Source organism: Lithobates pipiens, unplaced genomic scaffold (genome assembly GCF_037356315.1).
Source record: "Lithobates pipiens isolate NorthernLeopardFrog02 unplaced genomic scaffold, aLitPip1_a1.2 Scaffold_18, whole genome shotgun sequence".
Classification (NCBI taxonomy): domain Eukaryota; kingdom Metazoa; phylum Chordata; class Amphibia; order Anura; family Ranidae; genus Lithobates; species Lithobates pipiens.
Genome location: NW_027507758.1, coordinates 352,206,368 through 352,224,194, shown reverse-complemented (window position 1 = coordinate 352,224,194; position 17,827 = coordinate 352,206,368). Strand labels below are relative to the sequence as shown.

The 17,827-nt window shown below is 41.9% G+C and overlaps 1 protein-coding gene across 1 annotated transcript in view; it reads right to left on the bottom strand.

Annotated features, from left to right (window-relative positions):
• The window catches only part of LOC143988155 (putative cation-transporting ATPase 13A4), a 65,932-nt gene extending 64,397 nt beyond the window's left edge, over window positions 1–1,535 (bottom strand). The window contains exon 1 of the mRNA XM_077487484.1: window positions 1,403–1,535. Within this exon, the coding sequence (XP_077343610.1) occupies window positions 1,403–1,456 (54 nt within the window). The 5' untranslated portion in view covers window positions 1,457–1,535. The remainder of the gene's footprint in view (window positions 1–1,402) is intronic.
• Window positions 1,536–17,827: the final 16,292 nt, after the last annotated feature.

Sequence of the window (17,827 nt, the reverse complement as noted above, 5' to 3'; positions counted from 1 at the left end):
TATTTTGGCAATGTTTCAAAGAAAAGCTGTAGAGAAATATCTACATTGCAGTCACTGACCTTTCCTTCTGAAGATGCTGACTGCTTAGCTGTTAAGCAGGTGCATTGGCTTTAGTACTTTTTTAAGATTCTGGAGGCTCAACTTTACTGTAAACCCACCCTAGGTTGTACTTCAGGCCAGTGATTCTAAGCATTGAAGCTAGAGGCAGTCAGACATCAAGTACTTTCAGAAGAAGAACTGCAGCAATGACACCTACATATTTCCATTAGTACATGCTTCCTTTAAAACTGAACTCCAGGGGGAAAAAAGATTCACCCTTGCAGTGGGGAATTGCCTAGTCCATAGGCTAATTTTGCTTAGGGCAGTGATGGCAAACCTTGGCACTCCAGGTGTTTTGGAACTACATTTCCCATGATGCTCATGCACTCAGCAGTGTAGTTGAGCATCATGGGAAATGTAGTTCCAAAACATCTGGGGTGCCAAGGTTCTCCATCGCTGGCTTAGGGAATGATAAATAAGGTGATTTACTTACCTTTTTACTCAGACTTACTCCTCTGTATGGGATGATTTCCAAGAAGCCTCTTACCTACTACATCATTCCATACAGTGGATGGCCTGTATGGGAGGATGTCATGGGCTGGCACACATTCTAGGCGTCAGTGGATGAGATCACTGGCTGTTCTGGGCTTGAGGAATAATTGAAGTGTATTAAACATTCATCATACCCTATGTAAACTAAACAGTTAACCTTTGCAGTGGAGAAGGGGATCCATTGCAAGGGCAAATATTTTTCTCTATACAAGGAGGAGATACGTGACAAATGTGAATTTATAGGCAAATAACAGATGAGAGTATCATGATCCACATATGAAAAACCAATACAAGTGCTAAAAATGTTCAGCGGAGCCTTACTACTTGGTATCCAGTAGCCCTTCCATGTTAGAACATAAAAATGAATGACAGGATAATCGCCCAAAACAAAACATAATACCTGAAGAGTAGATTCCAATAGTAGCTTAACATGAGAGATCCAAAAAAAATAAAAATAAATAGAAAAATATGAAGAGAGACGTTTGCTATTCTTTCCTAAGTATATGAGCAAATTTGTTTTTTTTTCAACTTCTAAAAATGAAAAAAAAAAGTGGAAAAGACCCTCTACTGTATGGTAACCAACCTGTATTGACATACAGGAATATTTTACTGATGGAAATTCAGTAACGTGCAAAACTACAGATTACAAAATGTTAGGAATCCTATGCACAGCACCCAGGGTTGGTGTCAACAAAAGACAAACATTAGAATTTTCTTCTTTCTTTTTTTTTTTTTCTCACTGTCAATGCACATCCTTATCCTAGAAACCAATATCTTCTTTTTATAAAGAGATTACACAGAATAGTCTCACCATCTCATTTTCTTCTCCCTCGTTAAGTAGAGCATGATCAACATATCTCTCCATCTATATTCAAACCTCTGTCTTCTGCTGAGTTTGCTAGAATCTAATGAAAACTAACTTTCATGTGCTATAATGTGTGTATATATGGCATATAGACCATTTATTCCCAATGTGCTTTATGTAGCCTTTGTCCTGGGAACACACCCCTATCATCAAGTTGGCATCCAGCAAGCTTTGTAAATTGATCCACAGTTTTGAAATATGTGGACTGAAATATCATTGTTGAACACTTTAGCTGTATGCAGGATATTTCCTTGTTTGTATAAACCACCTTGACATCGCAAAGTTATATGACGAACTTGTCCAAAAAAATGCACGTGACACAGTGAAACAAAATCATTTACTTGGCAAAGTAAATACACTCTGCTAACCCCAATAAAACTATTAACCTACATGGTAACTTAAATACTAGGAATGTTGTATTCATTGGTGGACATCTAAAGCTGGCCATCGATGGTTTGTGTTTATTTGATCAGTGGCATATACAGTGCAGCAGTCAAGACTATGTGATGTACAAGAGTGTAGAGGTCATAATGAAAAGACTATGACACTATTACACTTTAACACAGCACAGCTTGCACAGTGCAATAGATAGATGTAATTGTCCCTGTTGTGTTGGTGATCAGTGTGCTCCCTTACACTGGTGGTCAACATGCCTCCTTATACCGGTGATCAAGGCTTAGTGCTGCCCCTTACATTGGTGGCCAAAGCTCCACATGCCCCCTTACATTGGTGGTCAGAGCTCAGTGTGCCTCCATACACTGATGGTCAGAATTCAGTATGCCCCCTTACTTTGGTAGTTGGTCTGCAGTGTGTACCCTTACATTGGTGATCGGTGTGCTTCTTACATTGGTGGTCAGTGTGCCGCTCACATTTGTGGTCAGTGTATCCCTTTACTGTACATTGGTGGTCAGAATGTTCCTGTGCATTTGTTCATGGTCCATACATTGGTTGCCAGTGTTTTGCTTACATTGGTGGTCAGCGTTTTCCTTTCCATTGGTGGCCAGTGTACCCTTTACAGCTCTACACTTAGATATATATATATGTGAGGCATTAGATAACACAGAAGTATTATGCCAACAAGGAGTATAGGGTCCACTATTGCAAGTAGACATGGAGGCACAAACGGGTAACTTGAGTCACAGGTGTTCACTTGGAGTAACTTTGTATCGTGAAGATAAATTAATGTGTTTTGCCAGCCAGGAGTGGAAAATTATTGATAATCATGAGATTTAACAGACAAGATGCAATGTACAACACTTAATTTGAGGAGCTTAGGCCAGCAATAAAGTAGGACACTCAATATCACATATAAACTTACCACCAATCCAGTCAAGGTTGCCACCATACCTTCAAATGTATACCAAAAAAGTAAAAGAAAAATAGTCACTATTAAGGAAAAAAGCACTTTATACAACTTGACAAAGTCATATAGTTAATATTCTCATTGGTGGGCTGTATTCCTTATGGGCTGAGATAACTAGCAAATGTTTGTGCAAAAAAAGTTTACCATGTTGAGGACTGTTAGCCATTGGACTGAGGACTGTTAGTTAAAAGTTTACAGTGGAAACTGAAGATAGAGTGTTGAGGACTGACAGCCAATGAATATCCAGAATAATCTTGTGACTGTGTCTTTGATCTTCCACAAGACTATGTAAGACAAGACTATGCAATCCTTTACTACTGAAAAGTGTATGCACCCGAAATGTACAACTATATCAGCAGGACCAGTCAGAGTCTTCCATTAAATTGGTGATCAGTGTTCACCTTTCATTGGTTCTTTATATTTGTGATCAGAGTTTTCCATTGTATTATTAGTAGGCATGCCCCTTACATTGGTGTTAAGTGTGCCCTTTAAGTTGGTGGTCCATGTGCCCATTACATTGGTGCTCAGTGTTCCCCTTACATTGGAGGTTAGAGTGTTTCTTTACAGTGATGGCCAGGGTCCCCGCCTACATTGGTGGTCAATGTGTCCTCTTACATTGGTGTTCAGTGTTTCTTTACATTGGTGGCCAGGATGTCCCTTATATTGGGGTCAGTGTTCCTTTAAATTGGTGGTCGGTGTTCCCCTTATATTGGTGGTCAGTGTGCCCTTATAATGGGGACCAGAGCATTTTTTACATTGGCGGTTATTGTGTCTTCTTAAATTGGTGGTTGGGGTGCCCATTACATTGGCGGTCAGAGCATTCCTTTACAGTAAAAGTCAGCGTGTCCTCTTACATTGGCGGTCATTGTGTCCCTTGTATTGGTGATTAAAAAAAAATTATCTAGATCCCTGCCTCATTGGTTGCTAGGAAGCAGTTGTTCGAGCTGCAGAGAAACACTGATGGTCACCTGTACCAAAAAAACTGAGCTTTTTTCTGCTGGAACGTGCTGCCAGAACACTCCCGTGTCCAAATCTGTGTAGCTTGCTGTGCTGCCATCTAAAATAAAGTCATGACAGCCATGGAGGGATCAAACACTAGGGCACCTCTGCCAGAGCACTCCCTGTTGTCTCCCTGTGACCTAATCTGCCTCTCAATGCAGATCGACCAGAAGCTTGTTTTGTGTATGAGAGTGAGGTTCGTTATGGTGCGTGGTACTATTGTTGAATGGTTGGTGTGGGTAGGTAGCCTGTCCTCCTACTCACTAGTCTCCTGCAAACTACTGTGTGCTGGAGACTGTGGTAAAAACTAAAGTTTTTAGTTTCTGGTGGTGACAATGCTGCTGAATGAGGCTGGTTCTGCCTGCTGAGAGACTGTCTCTTTGCTCTACCTGGCTGTGGCTGTCTCTTCCTGGACTGGGCTGTGGCTGTCTCTTGCTGGACTAGGCTGTAGCTGTCTCTTGCTGGAAAGGGATGTGGCTTTCTCTTTGCTGGACTGGGCTGTGGCTGTTGCTTGCTGGATTGAGCTGTGGCTGTCTCTTTGCTGTACTGGTCTGCGGCTGTCTCTTTGCTGGACTGGGATGCAGCTGTCTCTTGCTGGCTTGGGATGCGGCTGTTTCTTGCTGGACTGGACTGCGGATGTCTCTTTGCTGGACTGGGCTGCGGCTGTCTCTTTGCTGGACTAAGATGTTGCTGTCTCTTTGATGGACTGGGCTGCAGCTGTCTCTTTGCTAGACTGGGCTGTGGCTGTCTCTTTGCTGGACTAGACTGAGGCTGTCTCTTGCTGGACTGGGCTGTGGCTGTCTCTTTGTTGGACTGGGCTGTGACTGTCTCTTTGTTGGACTGGGCTGTGGCTGTCCCTTTGCTGTACTGGGCTCTCTCTTTGCTGGACTGGACTGTCTTTCTGCTGGATTGGGCTGCCTCTTTGCTGGACTGGGCTGCGGCTGTCTCTTTGCTAGACTGGACTGTGGCTGTCTCTTTGCTGGGCTGTAGTGGTTGCTTTGATGTACTGGGCTGTCTCTTTGCTGGACTGGGCTGTGGCTGTCTCTTTGCTGGGATGGGCTGCAGTGGTCACTTTGATGTACTGGGCTGTCTTTGCTGGACTGCACTGCGGCTGTCTGTTTGCTGGACTGGGCTGTCTCTTTGCTGGATATTTCTGGATATTTGGGAATGTCTCTTTGGTGCACATTTTGGAATGTTTAATTATAGAGGGGTGTCTATTGTTGATGGATATGGGGGAGGGCTGTCTATTGATGCTGAAGGGATGTATTCTTGCTGTAGTGGGTCTATTATTGCTTTTACTGCAGAAGCAAACTCACAGGGCTGATGCATATGGGCACTTAAAACTGTACAGTAGTGATGAGCTGATGTATGTTCAGAAACATGTCCAAACTATATGACATAAATGCTGAAATCATCTGGAAGTGCCTCTGCGCTTATATTGGTAAGTGCTGGATATTTCCAATTTTTTGCACATTTTACTGCAGGGCTTTTTATTAGCAAATACTATACAAATTACTTGTATAGCCCCCAAAATTATACTTAGTTCCCTGGTCTCTAAAGGGGCAGTTCTAGGGGGGAAGTTCTAGGTGTGGGTAGGAGCATGACCTGGAGGGGTTGAGTTCCTGCACCTTTTCTCTGAAAAAAATGCCCTGCATAAAACCAATGATGCTGTGCAGTCCAGGAGCTTGACCTATACAGGACCGATCATGCATTGAAGATGGAGTTCCAAGTGTAGACACTCCTAGTCCTGTGCTGACCCCCATCTTTCCTCCATGGGTGCTGCTTAAGGTTGTTGCCTCAACTGGTCTCAATGGAGGCACGACCCTAGGTGCAAATCACTAGCAGCTAGGAAGACAGTTAGTATTCTCTACACGTAATTATAGGAATAAGAAAAATATTAGGACATGGGAACCCCTAATAGTTTTGCTTTGTGGCCCTATTAAAATGGGGAGCTTGTCAGTCCATATTGCTTGTGTCATCACAAAGGATTCCTCACATGCAAACACAGTAACTGAAACTCAAGTACTGCACAACAGAATTCAGTAAATGTGCTGGTTTCTTGTTTAAAGTTTAAAAATATAAATATTGAACCTCTAAAGGCCAGTTCACATCTAAATTGCATAGAAATGCGGACCCATGTGCGAATATACTGACACCTGCAGCAGATTGCACACATAGTGTATTTGGAATGTGGTGTGGGAAACACACCTGAAATGCAGGTTTCTCACTTCAGGGTTCTGGTGTGAACCGGCCTTCATGACTACTGGTTGCACTTGAACAACAAACTATTCACAAACAAATTGGCAAATTGAAGCAAATTTGAAAAGGAAGCTGATTATCTGTTGAAATTATAATTTACAATTTAGTTACTGTGACAGAGGCAAAAGTCCAAATGTTGCAATAGGTCACGTTTCCTCTCAGTACTAGACAGTAAGGAGAATTACAACTGGCTTCATTTATAAAGAAGAAAGTCATAAAGGAGAACCGTTGTATGCCCGCTATCCCTTTTATTGCTAAAGTATCCATAACTTAAAGGGACTTAAAGTGGAGTTCCACCCAAATGTGGAACCTCTGCTTAATTGACCCCCTCCAGTGCCACATTTGGCACCTTTCAGGGGGAGGGGGTAATAGGTACCTGTTTTTGACCTGTCCCTCAGAAGTTCGGCCCCTCTCTTCCTTCCTCCACCACCAGGCCAATTAGAAAGCGCAGCAAGCTTCGCGGAGTAGGGAACCTTTTCGGCTTCGCAGCCGGGTTCCCTTTTTACAAATGGCAGCAGCAGCACCCGAGAGCCGATCCAAAGATTGGCTGGGGTGCCAACATTGCAGGAACCCTGGACAGGTAAGTATCCTAATATTAAAAGTCAGCAGCTACAGTATTTGTTTTTTTCGTGGGTACGCAGAACTCCTCTTTGAAGTCACAAAAGTAAACCACTTGTGTACTCATGCTTCAATGATAGAAGCAATCACCCCCTGACTTATTTGACACAAACTATTTTTTAATATGATTGTTTTGCAGTATGTAACATAATAGTAGCAAATAATAACAAATGAAAAAAGAAATAATAATAACATAGCTGAAACTGAAAATGTACTGTTTTAACATGAGTTATTGTATGAAGCCAAAAAAACTGTCTTTATTATTTACTATAATATCAACTTTTGACATAGTTACATTGAACCCTGAATGTAGCAATACATATACCCAGGGCTGCTGTTAGAAAAAAATATTTGGGCCCCCATGAAACCTACATGACAGCCCCCCCCCCCCCCCCCGCAAAAAAAATATCAAAACAATATCTAATAAAGTATCAATATAAAGCCCCAAAATGTGCACTTATCAAGTGATAAAATAGCCAAAATTGGGTATTGCTAATTCACACGTGCAAAGAAATGCATAGATATAGCCTCCTACAAGAGGTTCATGATCTCTAAATTAAACACCATTTTGCTGGCTTAAGACCAGACCACTTTTTGCGATTCGGCACTGCGCCGCTTTAACTGACAATTGCGCGGTGGTGTGACATGGCTCCCAAACAAAATTGACGTCCTTTTTTCCCCACAAATAGAGCTTTCTTTTGGTGGTATTTGATCTCCCCTGCGGTTTTTATTTTCTGTGCTATAAACAAAAATAGAGTGACAATTTTGAAAAAAACGCATAATTTTTTACTTTTTGCTATAATAAATATCCTCCAAAAATATATATAAAAATTTTTGTTTCCCTCAATTTAGGCATACGTATTCTTCTACATAACTTAAAAATCACAAGTTATAGCGTTTACAAAATGTTTTTTTTCTTAATTCTGTCATAGAGTTCCACTTAACCACTTCAATACACTGCATTATATACCCTGTTCTGTATTTTATAGACTACACTGACTGCACTATATATATATATATATATATATATATATATATATATATATATATATATATATACAGTGGTGCGAAAAAGTGTTTGCCCCCTTCCTCATTTCCTGTTCCTTTGCATGTTTGTCACACTTAAGTGTTTCGGAAAACATCAAACCAATTTAAACAATAGTCAAGGACAACACAAGTAAACACAAAATGCAATTTGTAAATGAAGGTGTTTATTATTAAAGGTGAAAAAATAATCCAAACCATCATGGCCCTGTGTGAAAAAGTCATTGCCCCCCTTGTTAAAACATACTATAACTGTGGTTGTCCACACCTGAGTTCAATTTCTCAAGCCACACCCAGGCCTGATTATTGCCACACCTGTTCACAATCAAGGCATCACTTAAATAGGAGCTGCTTGACACAGTAAGGTCCACCAGAAGATCCTTAAAAGCTACACATCATGCCGAGACCCAAAGAAGTTCAGGAACAATTGAGAAAGAAAGTAATTGAGATCTATCAGTCTGGAAAGGGTTATAAAGCCATTTCCAAAGCTTTGGGAATCCAGCGAACCACAGTGAGAGCCATTATCCACAAATGGCGAAGACATGGAACAGTGGTGAACCTTCCCAGGAGTGTCCGGCCGCCCAAAATTACCCCAAGAGCGCAGCGACGACTCATCCAAGAGGTCACAAAAGACCCCACAACAACGTCCAAGGAACTGCAGGCCTCATTTGCCTCAGTTAAGGTCAGCGTTCATGCCTCCACCATCAGGAAAAGACTGGGCAAAAATGGCCTGCATGGCAGAGTTCCAAGTAGAAAACCACTGCTGAGCAAAAAGAACATCAAAGCTCGTCTCAATTTCTCCACAACACATCTTGATGATCCCAAAGACTTTTGGGACAACATTCTGTGGACCGATGAGACAAAAGTGGAACTCTTTGGAAGGTGTGTGTCCAAGTATATCTGGCGTAGAAGGAACACTGCATTTCATAAAAAGAACATTATACCAACAGTAAAATATGGTGGTGGTAGTGTGATGGTCTGGGGCTGTTTTGCTGCTTCAGGACCTGGAAGACTTGCTGTGATAAAAGGAACTATGAATTCTGCTGTCTACCAAGAGATCCTGAAGGAGAATGTCCGACCATCTGTTCGTGTACTCAAGCTGAAATGAACTTGGGTTCTGCAGCAGGACAATGATCCTAAACACACCAGCAAGTCCACCACCGAATGGCTGAAGAAAAACAAAATGAAGACTTTGGAGTGGCCTAGCCAAAGTCCTGACCTGAATCCTATTGAGATGTTGTGGTATGACCTTAAAAAGGCCGTTCATGCTCGAAAACCCTCTAATGTAACTGAATTAGGACAATTCTGCAAAGATGAGTGGGCCAAAATTCCTCCAGGACACTGTAAAAGCCTCATTGCACGTTATCGCAAACGCTTGGTTGCAGTTGTTGCTGCTAAGGGTGGCCCAACCAGTTATTAGGTTTAGGGGGCAATCACTTTTTCACACAGGGCCATGATGGTTTGGATTTTTTTTCACCTTTAATAATAAACACCTTCATTTACAAATTGCATTTTGTGTTTACTTGTGTTGTCCTTGACTATTGTTTAAATTGGTTTGATGTTCCGAAACACTTAAGTGTGACAAATATGCAAAGGAACAGGAAATGAGGAAGGGGGCAAACACTTTTTCACACCACTGTATATATATATATATATATGTACACATGCATACACACACACATACACTACACAGTGTCAGGGAAATGGCCATAGGACTGATGATCTTGCCAGTAACCGTCGTGGTCGCACCGTGCGAATCCCTGTACGCACACAGGGGCACAACGACGGGTGCACACAGGTGTGCTACGGCAGGTGCACTACGGCAGGTGCGCACAGATGCGCGCCAGCACAATGACAGCTGTTAGCGCCCTCTGGCCTATTTAAGCCTGCTGCAGATGCATACAGGTTGTTGGATTATCATCAGATTCCTGTGTTCCCTGGACCTAATGCTTGTATCTGATTCCTGTTGACTACTCGGCTTGCCTGACTCTTCCTGTTCTCTGCCTGCATCGACCCCTGACACCTGTACCTTTGCTTGTCCCCACGGTGTTTGACCCCTGGCCTGGCTACAAACTCTGTTCCTGTTTTATCCTGTTACACCTCTTCTCGGACTGATCCTGTTGTACATAACCCCTGGCCTGGCTTAACCTTTTTCCTGGCTGCTCCACTGGGGCCCTTCCTCGCACGACTTCCCAATCATCTTACCAGTGCACCCCAGCTGCCCTCAGCAACCCAGCTATCCAGCGAACAGCATCTGGCAGTCCGTGCACCTTTGGGCACCACACTCCCTGTCTCACTCCCAGGGGTGCGCTGCACTTAGCCACAAGGGGCACCCTCTCAGCAATCCGGCCTCACTCCAAGGACTTGACACACTGACTGCACTATATACTCTGAACTGTATTTTATATATATATATATACACACTACACTGACTGCACTATATACTGTAAACTGTATTATATAAACTACACTGACTGCACTATATATTCTGCACTGTATTATATATACTACACTGACTGCACTATATACTCTGAACTCTGAGCTGTATTTTATATATATATATATATATATATATATATATATATATATATATATATATATATATATATATATATATTTTTTTTTTTTCTTTTTTTATACTGACTGCACTATATACTCTGAACTGTATTATATATACTACACTGACTGCACTATATACTGTGAACTGTATTATATATACTACACTGACTGCACCATGATTGGTTTTTCCACCGCAGAATACCTCCATTGTTTAAACAACCTGATGACAAAGGCTTATTATATATACACTACAAACAATTAGACAAAGACAAAGGAATACAATAAAAAGCAGCTATATATATATATATATATATATATATATATATATATAGCCCTGACCCCCGAAAGAGCTGCTGGTTTTATTGGGCTTACTGTTACCTTCTTGACCTCGCCTCTGTCTAGGGTTTCCCGTGGTAGATGGCTCAAAGAAATGTAGAAAAACACAGTCTTGATAGTTATTCAACCAATAAAATATTGGCTCAGACAAAGTTAGTGTTTTCCCCTGAGCGTCCACCGTAGTGATAAAATAGACAACATTGTCCTTAACAGGCAAATAACAACCTTGTCTGAGTAGATGTGTCTCCCAAAGCTCCAATGCTGAAGACATCTGGTGAAACGCTCGTACATAGCAGGGGAACATCCTTGCTTCCTGAATGGTTTAGGCACCTTCAAATAGTCCCATACATCATTTGCATACCAGTTCTCTCGATTTTCCTCAATTTCCTTCATAATCTCTTTAGGAACGTAGGGGAACTCCAGTCCATACTCTGTTGCCACCCGCTTATTCAGCAGCCGCTGGGACCATGCGAACCTGGGCAGAGCTCGAGCACTTCCATCCCCGGGGGGCACCCAGGAGTTTGGTTATTTGCGCACCGTTGCAAAGGTAATTTTCTTGGGTTCAGGTAAACTAACAGGTTTTGCCAAAGTCAAGTCAATAGTTGTAGGGGTTCCCGCCGGAGGCTGTACACTCCCCGAATTAAGGCTAACCAGCTGGAGACATTGCAAGTTGCGGCCACATCTTCCGCGTTTGCCCACAACATCTTCTGGGACAAAGTCTCAAACAGATCATCATCCCCTGAAACATTGGAGAGGGAGTCTATCTCTGAATCCCCCAACTCCTCTGCTGGTAAATAATTATGTACAGCCCCTCTCAACACAATTTCCCCTGAGTTCTGTGACGGACTTCTCGGGAATGATCTCCTTCCTCTGATCCGATCCGGGTAAACCCTGGGATGGTCCTCTCCTGCGGTCGCAGGAGGCCTTGACATAGCCCACTCTTTTTGAAGCAGGCACGGTAGTGGTGGTGACGGTGGACGAAGTAGTGTCCATGACATCTTGAGTAGCTCCTCCAGTAACTGTATCAATAGCATCTCCCTCCGGGACACTGGTAGCAGTAGACAGCACAGAGGTTGTAGGCCTCACCAAAGGAGCGTAGACAGCAGACTCATTGGTGGCAATGCCCGTGGCCCAGTCCATGCGGTACCACATGGTGGGTTGTTCTAGCTTGAACAAATACTCTCCACACTGCAGGCAACGAACAAATGGCCGGGGACTTGCGACCAGTCCCTCGCATTTGCCGCAGAGCATTCCCAGGGCTTTGACATCTCCTGTCGTGTACAGGACAAAACGCCCCTGTGGTAACAGGCAAATTCCCGTATCCATCAATAAAGTCCCAGGCAGTCTCACACTTGTGGGATTCTCCACCGAAGAAATCCTGGGTCCCATGATGGACGATGTCCCTGGCACTCGGAGCATTTTCTCTTTTTCCTCATTCCGCAATGAAACACAACCTATTTCCTCTTTCTCCTACGACACACTCATGCAGTGCCTCGTGCAGGGAAAAGAAACAGGCAAGACTCCTCCCACTGGTTCCTCTGGTCACGCAACTCGTGGGCTTTTTCCAACTCCACCCACAGTTTACGCGCCAACAGTGGATGTAAATCATTCCTTGCAGAAATGGCGCAGTCCAAAACATAACCCTCTACCATATAGATTCCACGTGGACCATTCTTTTTTTTTGTTGTGAGGGGTAACGGTAAATCCCAGACTCGAGCCCCCCACATGTTGCACTGACCCCCGAAGGAACTGCTGGTTTATTGGGCTTACCATTACCTTCTTGACCTCATCTCTGTCTAGGGTTTCCCATAGTAGATGGCCCAAAGAAGTGTAGAAACTGACACTGAATGTTCTTTTGGGTTATTTATTTGAAGTAGAAACAGAATCTCTCAATTTAGGGTAGAGGGTTAGAAGGAAGTTCAGGTACTTTGGACTGCCAAAAATGGAAAGTCTTTTATAGAAGAAATCCAGAGAATAACCGTTTCACAGCTGGATTTTCACAACCCCCGGATAGACCTCCTCTCATTAGGCCTAGCAGTCGGTAGGGTGTTAAGTAAAGTAAAGTCTCTGCCACAGACTTGAGTGTAGAATACTTAAGAAAAAGTCTCTGCCACAGACTTGAGTGTAGAATACTTGAGAAAAAGTCTCTGCCACAGACTTGAGCATAACTGAGGAACATAGACAAATTTATAAAGCTATCACACGTTACCAGTATCTCTCAGCCGGTCCGGCGATACCGTATGAATGTAGATCCATGAAGTGTCCTTCAACTGAGCCTCCAGGCTATTTCAGAGAAATTAGCCTTGCGCATGGCCTTCTCCTGAAGAGTCCTCCCCTGGATGCTTCTCCAGTTGCTGGGCCTCTCCCTAGATGAGACGGCACTGGACCACCCTTGAATCGCCAGGCCCCGATATCCATTCAGGCCTGTTCCTGCAGTTGCTTCACCTCGGGCTATCCAGCCCTGAGACTTGGAAATGCATGAAACCGCACCCCAGGCCAGGAGGACTATGGGAGCTGGTCAGGAGGACCAGAACCAAACAGGCAGAAAAATCTTCTGGCACGGAACCCCATAGCACATGATGTCAGTACCTTAAATACCATCTCCCAGAATGCACAGCAGGAGAACACTCCCACTGGGCTGGTTCCAAGAAAAATGTGGCACTCAATACACCCAGCTAAACTGCATTCTACCACAGTGGTGACAGCGACACCTGCGGCCAAGGAGAATCCAGTGCAACCCAGCTGGACTGGTACTGAGATAATAATTTAGTAAAATTAGCCCTAAAACCCAACTGTGGTTTCAGGAACATTAACTTTCAAAAACATATAGTGCATGCTCGCCAGGAGCCATATATATAAAATGAAGAAAAAAACAATTATATATATATATATATGTGTATATAATAAAAAAGAATACATTTGAATTACTAATGAAAATAAAATGTATAATAACAATTCATAATGATAAGGATGATTCTCAAAAAAGTATAATTTGATACAGACCATACTGTGTGTGATAGCCCAAAGTATATAATCATTAAAGATTAATGACAATAATAATATTCGTGACAGAACCAGGCAAGTTAGTTCATTAATTCAATGATTCGTTAGTTTATGATTAATGTTCCCATGGTTCATAGTGTCAAAACCCAACGGGAACCTAATTGGTGTTTTATCTATTACCATGCATATATAACAAGTATATGGATGAAAAAAAATATATAATGGTGATTGGAAGCCATGTAGGATTCGACAAGTGGTTCCCAATACAAAACATCCTATATGTTTACTATGATCCCCTCAGTATGTAACCTATGGGTACACCCTGAGAATATACAGACTGAAAACTGGTGGTGACAGGACAATAAGGAATGATAACAGAAGGAATCTAGATGATACTATAAATCTCTAGGCCTTCATTCAACCCATTGGGAGATAAAGAAGCCAGTTTATACATCCAGAATGATTCTCGCTTGCACAACAAGTAGAACCTCGCGTTATCAGTCAGAGAACCACCCGGGATGCATTCGATGGCAACGACCTTTAGACAATGGATGTTTTTAGCACAATAGGTTTTGAAGTGGCGGGGGACACTAAGTTCATGAAGTCCCTTTTGTATAAACCGTCGGTGCTCCCCTGCGCGTTTTCGTAAGGGTGGCATCGTGCGGCCCACGTATAACAAATTGCACGGGCATGTGAGTACATATATCACATACTCAGTGGAGCAGGTAATAAATTGCTTTATATTTTACTCATTAGCCCTATTAGAAAAAGAGGAGTGGCCATGTTGGATGAACTGGCAAGTCAGACAACCTCTTTTCTTACACTGGAAAATACTGGTTCTGTTGTCGAAATAGGATCCAACGTCCATAACTCTCTCCTTTTAGCGAATTCTTAAGTTTGCTCGGGGCAACAATGTTCTTCAGAGTATGTGTTCTTTTGAATTTGATCTGAGGCGCTGGAGGTAGGATAGGTCTTAGTTTCGGATCCATATGCAGAATATGCAAAGTTTGCTCCCATGGCTGTTCCATGTTTCTGAATGTAAAACTTGTCCTGGAACACAAAATAATTGTGCTCCAAGCAGAAACCTGTAGCATCAATCAAAAATTGTGCCTATCTGTAATTCATATTGGAATCTTTGGGAAGGAAATTTGGGAGTGCCTCTAAGCCTACATTATGTGCGATTGATGTGTATAGAGAGAGACCACATCCAAATAGGCCCACAAGTAGTCTGGCTCCCATTCATAATTCAGGAGCGTCTCAATCACATGACCAAAATCCTTGATGTATGATGGTAAACCTGAGACTATGGGTTGTAGAAATGTCATGAGTCCAGAGGTAAAACTATCGGTACTGGCCACAATGGTTCTGCCTAGAGGACATACAGTAGACTTGTGAACCTTTGACAGATGGTAAAAGTAGGGAGTACTGCAAATGTGGGGAAGGACGAACTGTTTCTCCCTTTTACATAATACCCCATCATTTGCAGCTCCCTCTACCAAACATATCAATTCCACTTGGAACCCTGGTAAGGGATCCCCTTTTAGGATATCATATGTTTTCTGATCAGATAGTAAGCGGTAAGCTTCTTTCTCATACTCAGTTCTATCTTGAATAACCAGACTGCCCCCTTGTCAGCCTGTTTAATGACAAACCGGTTGTTGTTCTTTAGAGTAATTAGCGCTGTACGTTCAGCACTTGACAAGATCCTACTACGTTGTTTTTTTCTTTTTTAGTCTTAATTTAGGAGATTCAACAAGGTTACAAATACACGAATAGCAATTGGCACTGTTAGAAGGAAACCCACTCAAAAGCTGAAGAATACCCACATTTCAGATAGTGTTCTAGCTGGAACTGAACCTAAGTACAGCAAAGACAGAAAGCTAACCACTCAGCCATCATACAGCCCTTTTGCTGTAAACATTTGCTATGGGAAGGTTTCACAAGTTATATTAAAAATGTGAAACACCTTGTTTCGCAATATTCCATGACAGAGATGGTGATTGCCTCCTGTGGGGAAATGTGCTCTATTAACAATAGTGGAGAATTGTGAATAACCGCAGTAAAGAAGTAACTGAACTGTGTATACATAGGTTTAGTTAATGTACCTAGTACTTTAATGAGAAAGAAGGGGTAACAAACTCTGGGACTTTAATGATGTTCAGTAGGAAACAAGGTAAATACACAAATGGTATCAATAACATGTAAATATTTTATTAAACACATAAAAAACATGAGGAAATTAAACCATCCATGACAAGGTTATGAATTCCAATTAATGGTGCAAATACAACCAATACCAACTCAACATGTTTTGCTTTTAATGCTTCTTCAGGTGTTTCTTGTAAGGGGTAAATTATGTTGGGGATAACAAAAAAAGACAAGGATAAGTGCTCATGTTAACTATTTGTTTGAGATGAACAAACTAAATTATGCAAATGAGGTAGGTAACATTTGGCAAAAATCACCATTACAAATACAGTTCATGAACATAAACATAATCAATTCTATGCCAATACATTAAAAGTACAAAGGCAATGCAAGTGAAAGGAAAACAAATCTCATCTGGGCTGCCAAAAAGTTAGATGTAAACCTAATTTAGGAATGGTATAATTGAAACGTCCCATATAGGTTCAGAGGATCCTGTCTGAGAGTCCAGTTCAAAGTGATAGGAGGAATAGAATATTAAAGTCCCTACAAAGGGAAAATGGTATGTATTAAAAAATACAATTAAATATGTATTGCCAGTGTTGATATAAAAAACAATAAAAAATATATTGCAAAAAATCTATAGACACCAGGGGCCAAATAGCAACTGAAGAAAAAAATAAAAAGTAATATAACAATCAGATGAGCACCCAAGAGGCCCATAGTAACTCTTGAGGAGCTGCAGAGATCCACAGCTTAGGTGGGAGAATCTGTCCACAGGACAACTATTAGTTGTGCACTCTACACATCTGGTTTAACGAAAGCCATAAGAAGTCCAGTTTGCAGTTTGTGAGAAGCCATATGGGGACACAGCAAATGTGTGGAAGAAGGTGCTCTGGTCAGATGAGACCAAAATTGAACTTTTTGGCCTAAAAAAAAATGCTATGTGTGGTGGAAAACTAGCACTGCACATCACCTTGAACAAAGCATCCCCACCGTAAAACATGGTGGTGGCAGCATCATGCTGTGGGGATGCTTTTCTTCAAAAGGAACATGGAACCTGCTCAGAGTTGAAGGGAAGATGAATGGAGCCAAATACAGGGCAATCTTAAAAGAAAACCTGTTAGAGCCTTCAAAAGACTTGAGATTGGGGTGGAGGTTCACTTTGCAGCAGGACAATGACGCTAAACATACAGCCAGAGCTATGGAGGAACCAGTGTATTATAAAACTTAAATTCCAAGAATCATGTGTTTATATATCAACATAAGTAACTAAGTAAAAGGGAAAAAATATTCCATAAAGTGCAAATGTCTTATGTTAAAACGTGCAATTCATAGTGCATGATTACAAACAATGGTAAAATACAGTCTTTAGTGAAATTAAATAAAGTGACAGTGGTATTGGTTCCGTAATCTTCTTAAAAAAAAAAAAAAAAAATTAATAAATATGTATATAAGACAGTCTATATAAAAGCTGAAATAGGTGCTCAGTGACTTGTTCAGTGCTTCTCAAAAAGGAAAACAGGTGCCAGCAATCGTGTTGTAATTTCTGTGTCTCCAGTATACACGGCACACTAAGTAAAATGGCCCCTTACCTTACTGCTGTAAGGTAAACAGCAAATCAAGCAGCAAAAACAAGGGTCCAGGGATTCTATCCCAATTCCTAGCAGGTGGATATTGGTCCCCTCAGGTAGGTATTTTTCCTCTCAGATAGTTTCCATATAGATCTTTGGCTTCAGTATAACTCCCAGAGGTCTCATAGGAAAGATAGAGGTACACTCGGATGGTGAAGTACGTTCGTAAAATTTATTATAACGATATATAAAAAGAGGTACTCACAAACATACGATAAAATACAGCTTTAAAAACGGACGAGCAATCCGCTCGTGTATGCGAACGTCACTTCCGGTATCCTCGTTCCGACGCGTATCGTCACTAGTCACGTGACTTCATCAGGGAATTCCCTGATGAAGTCACGTGACTAGTGACGATACGCGTCGGAACGAGGATACCGGAAGTGACGTTCGCATACACGAGCGGATTGC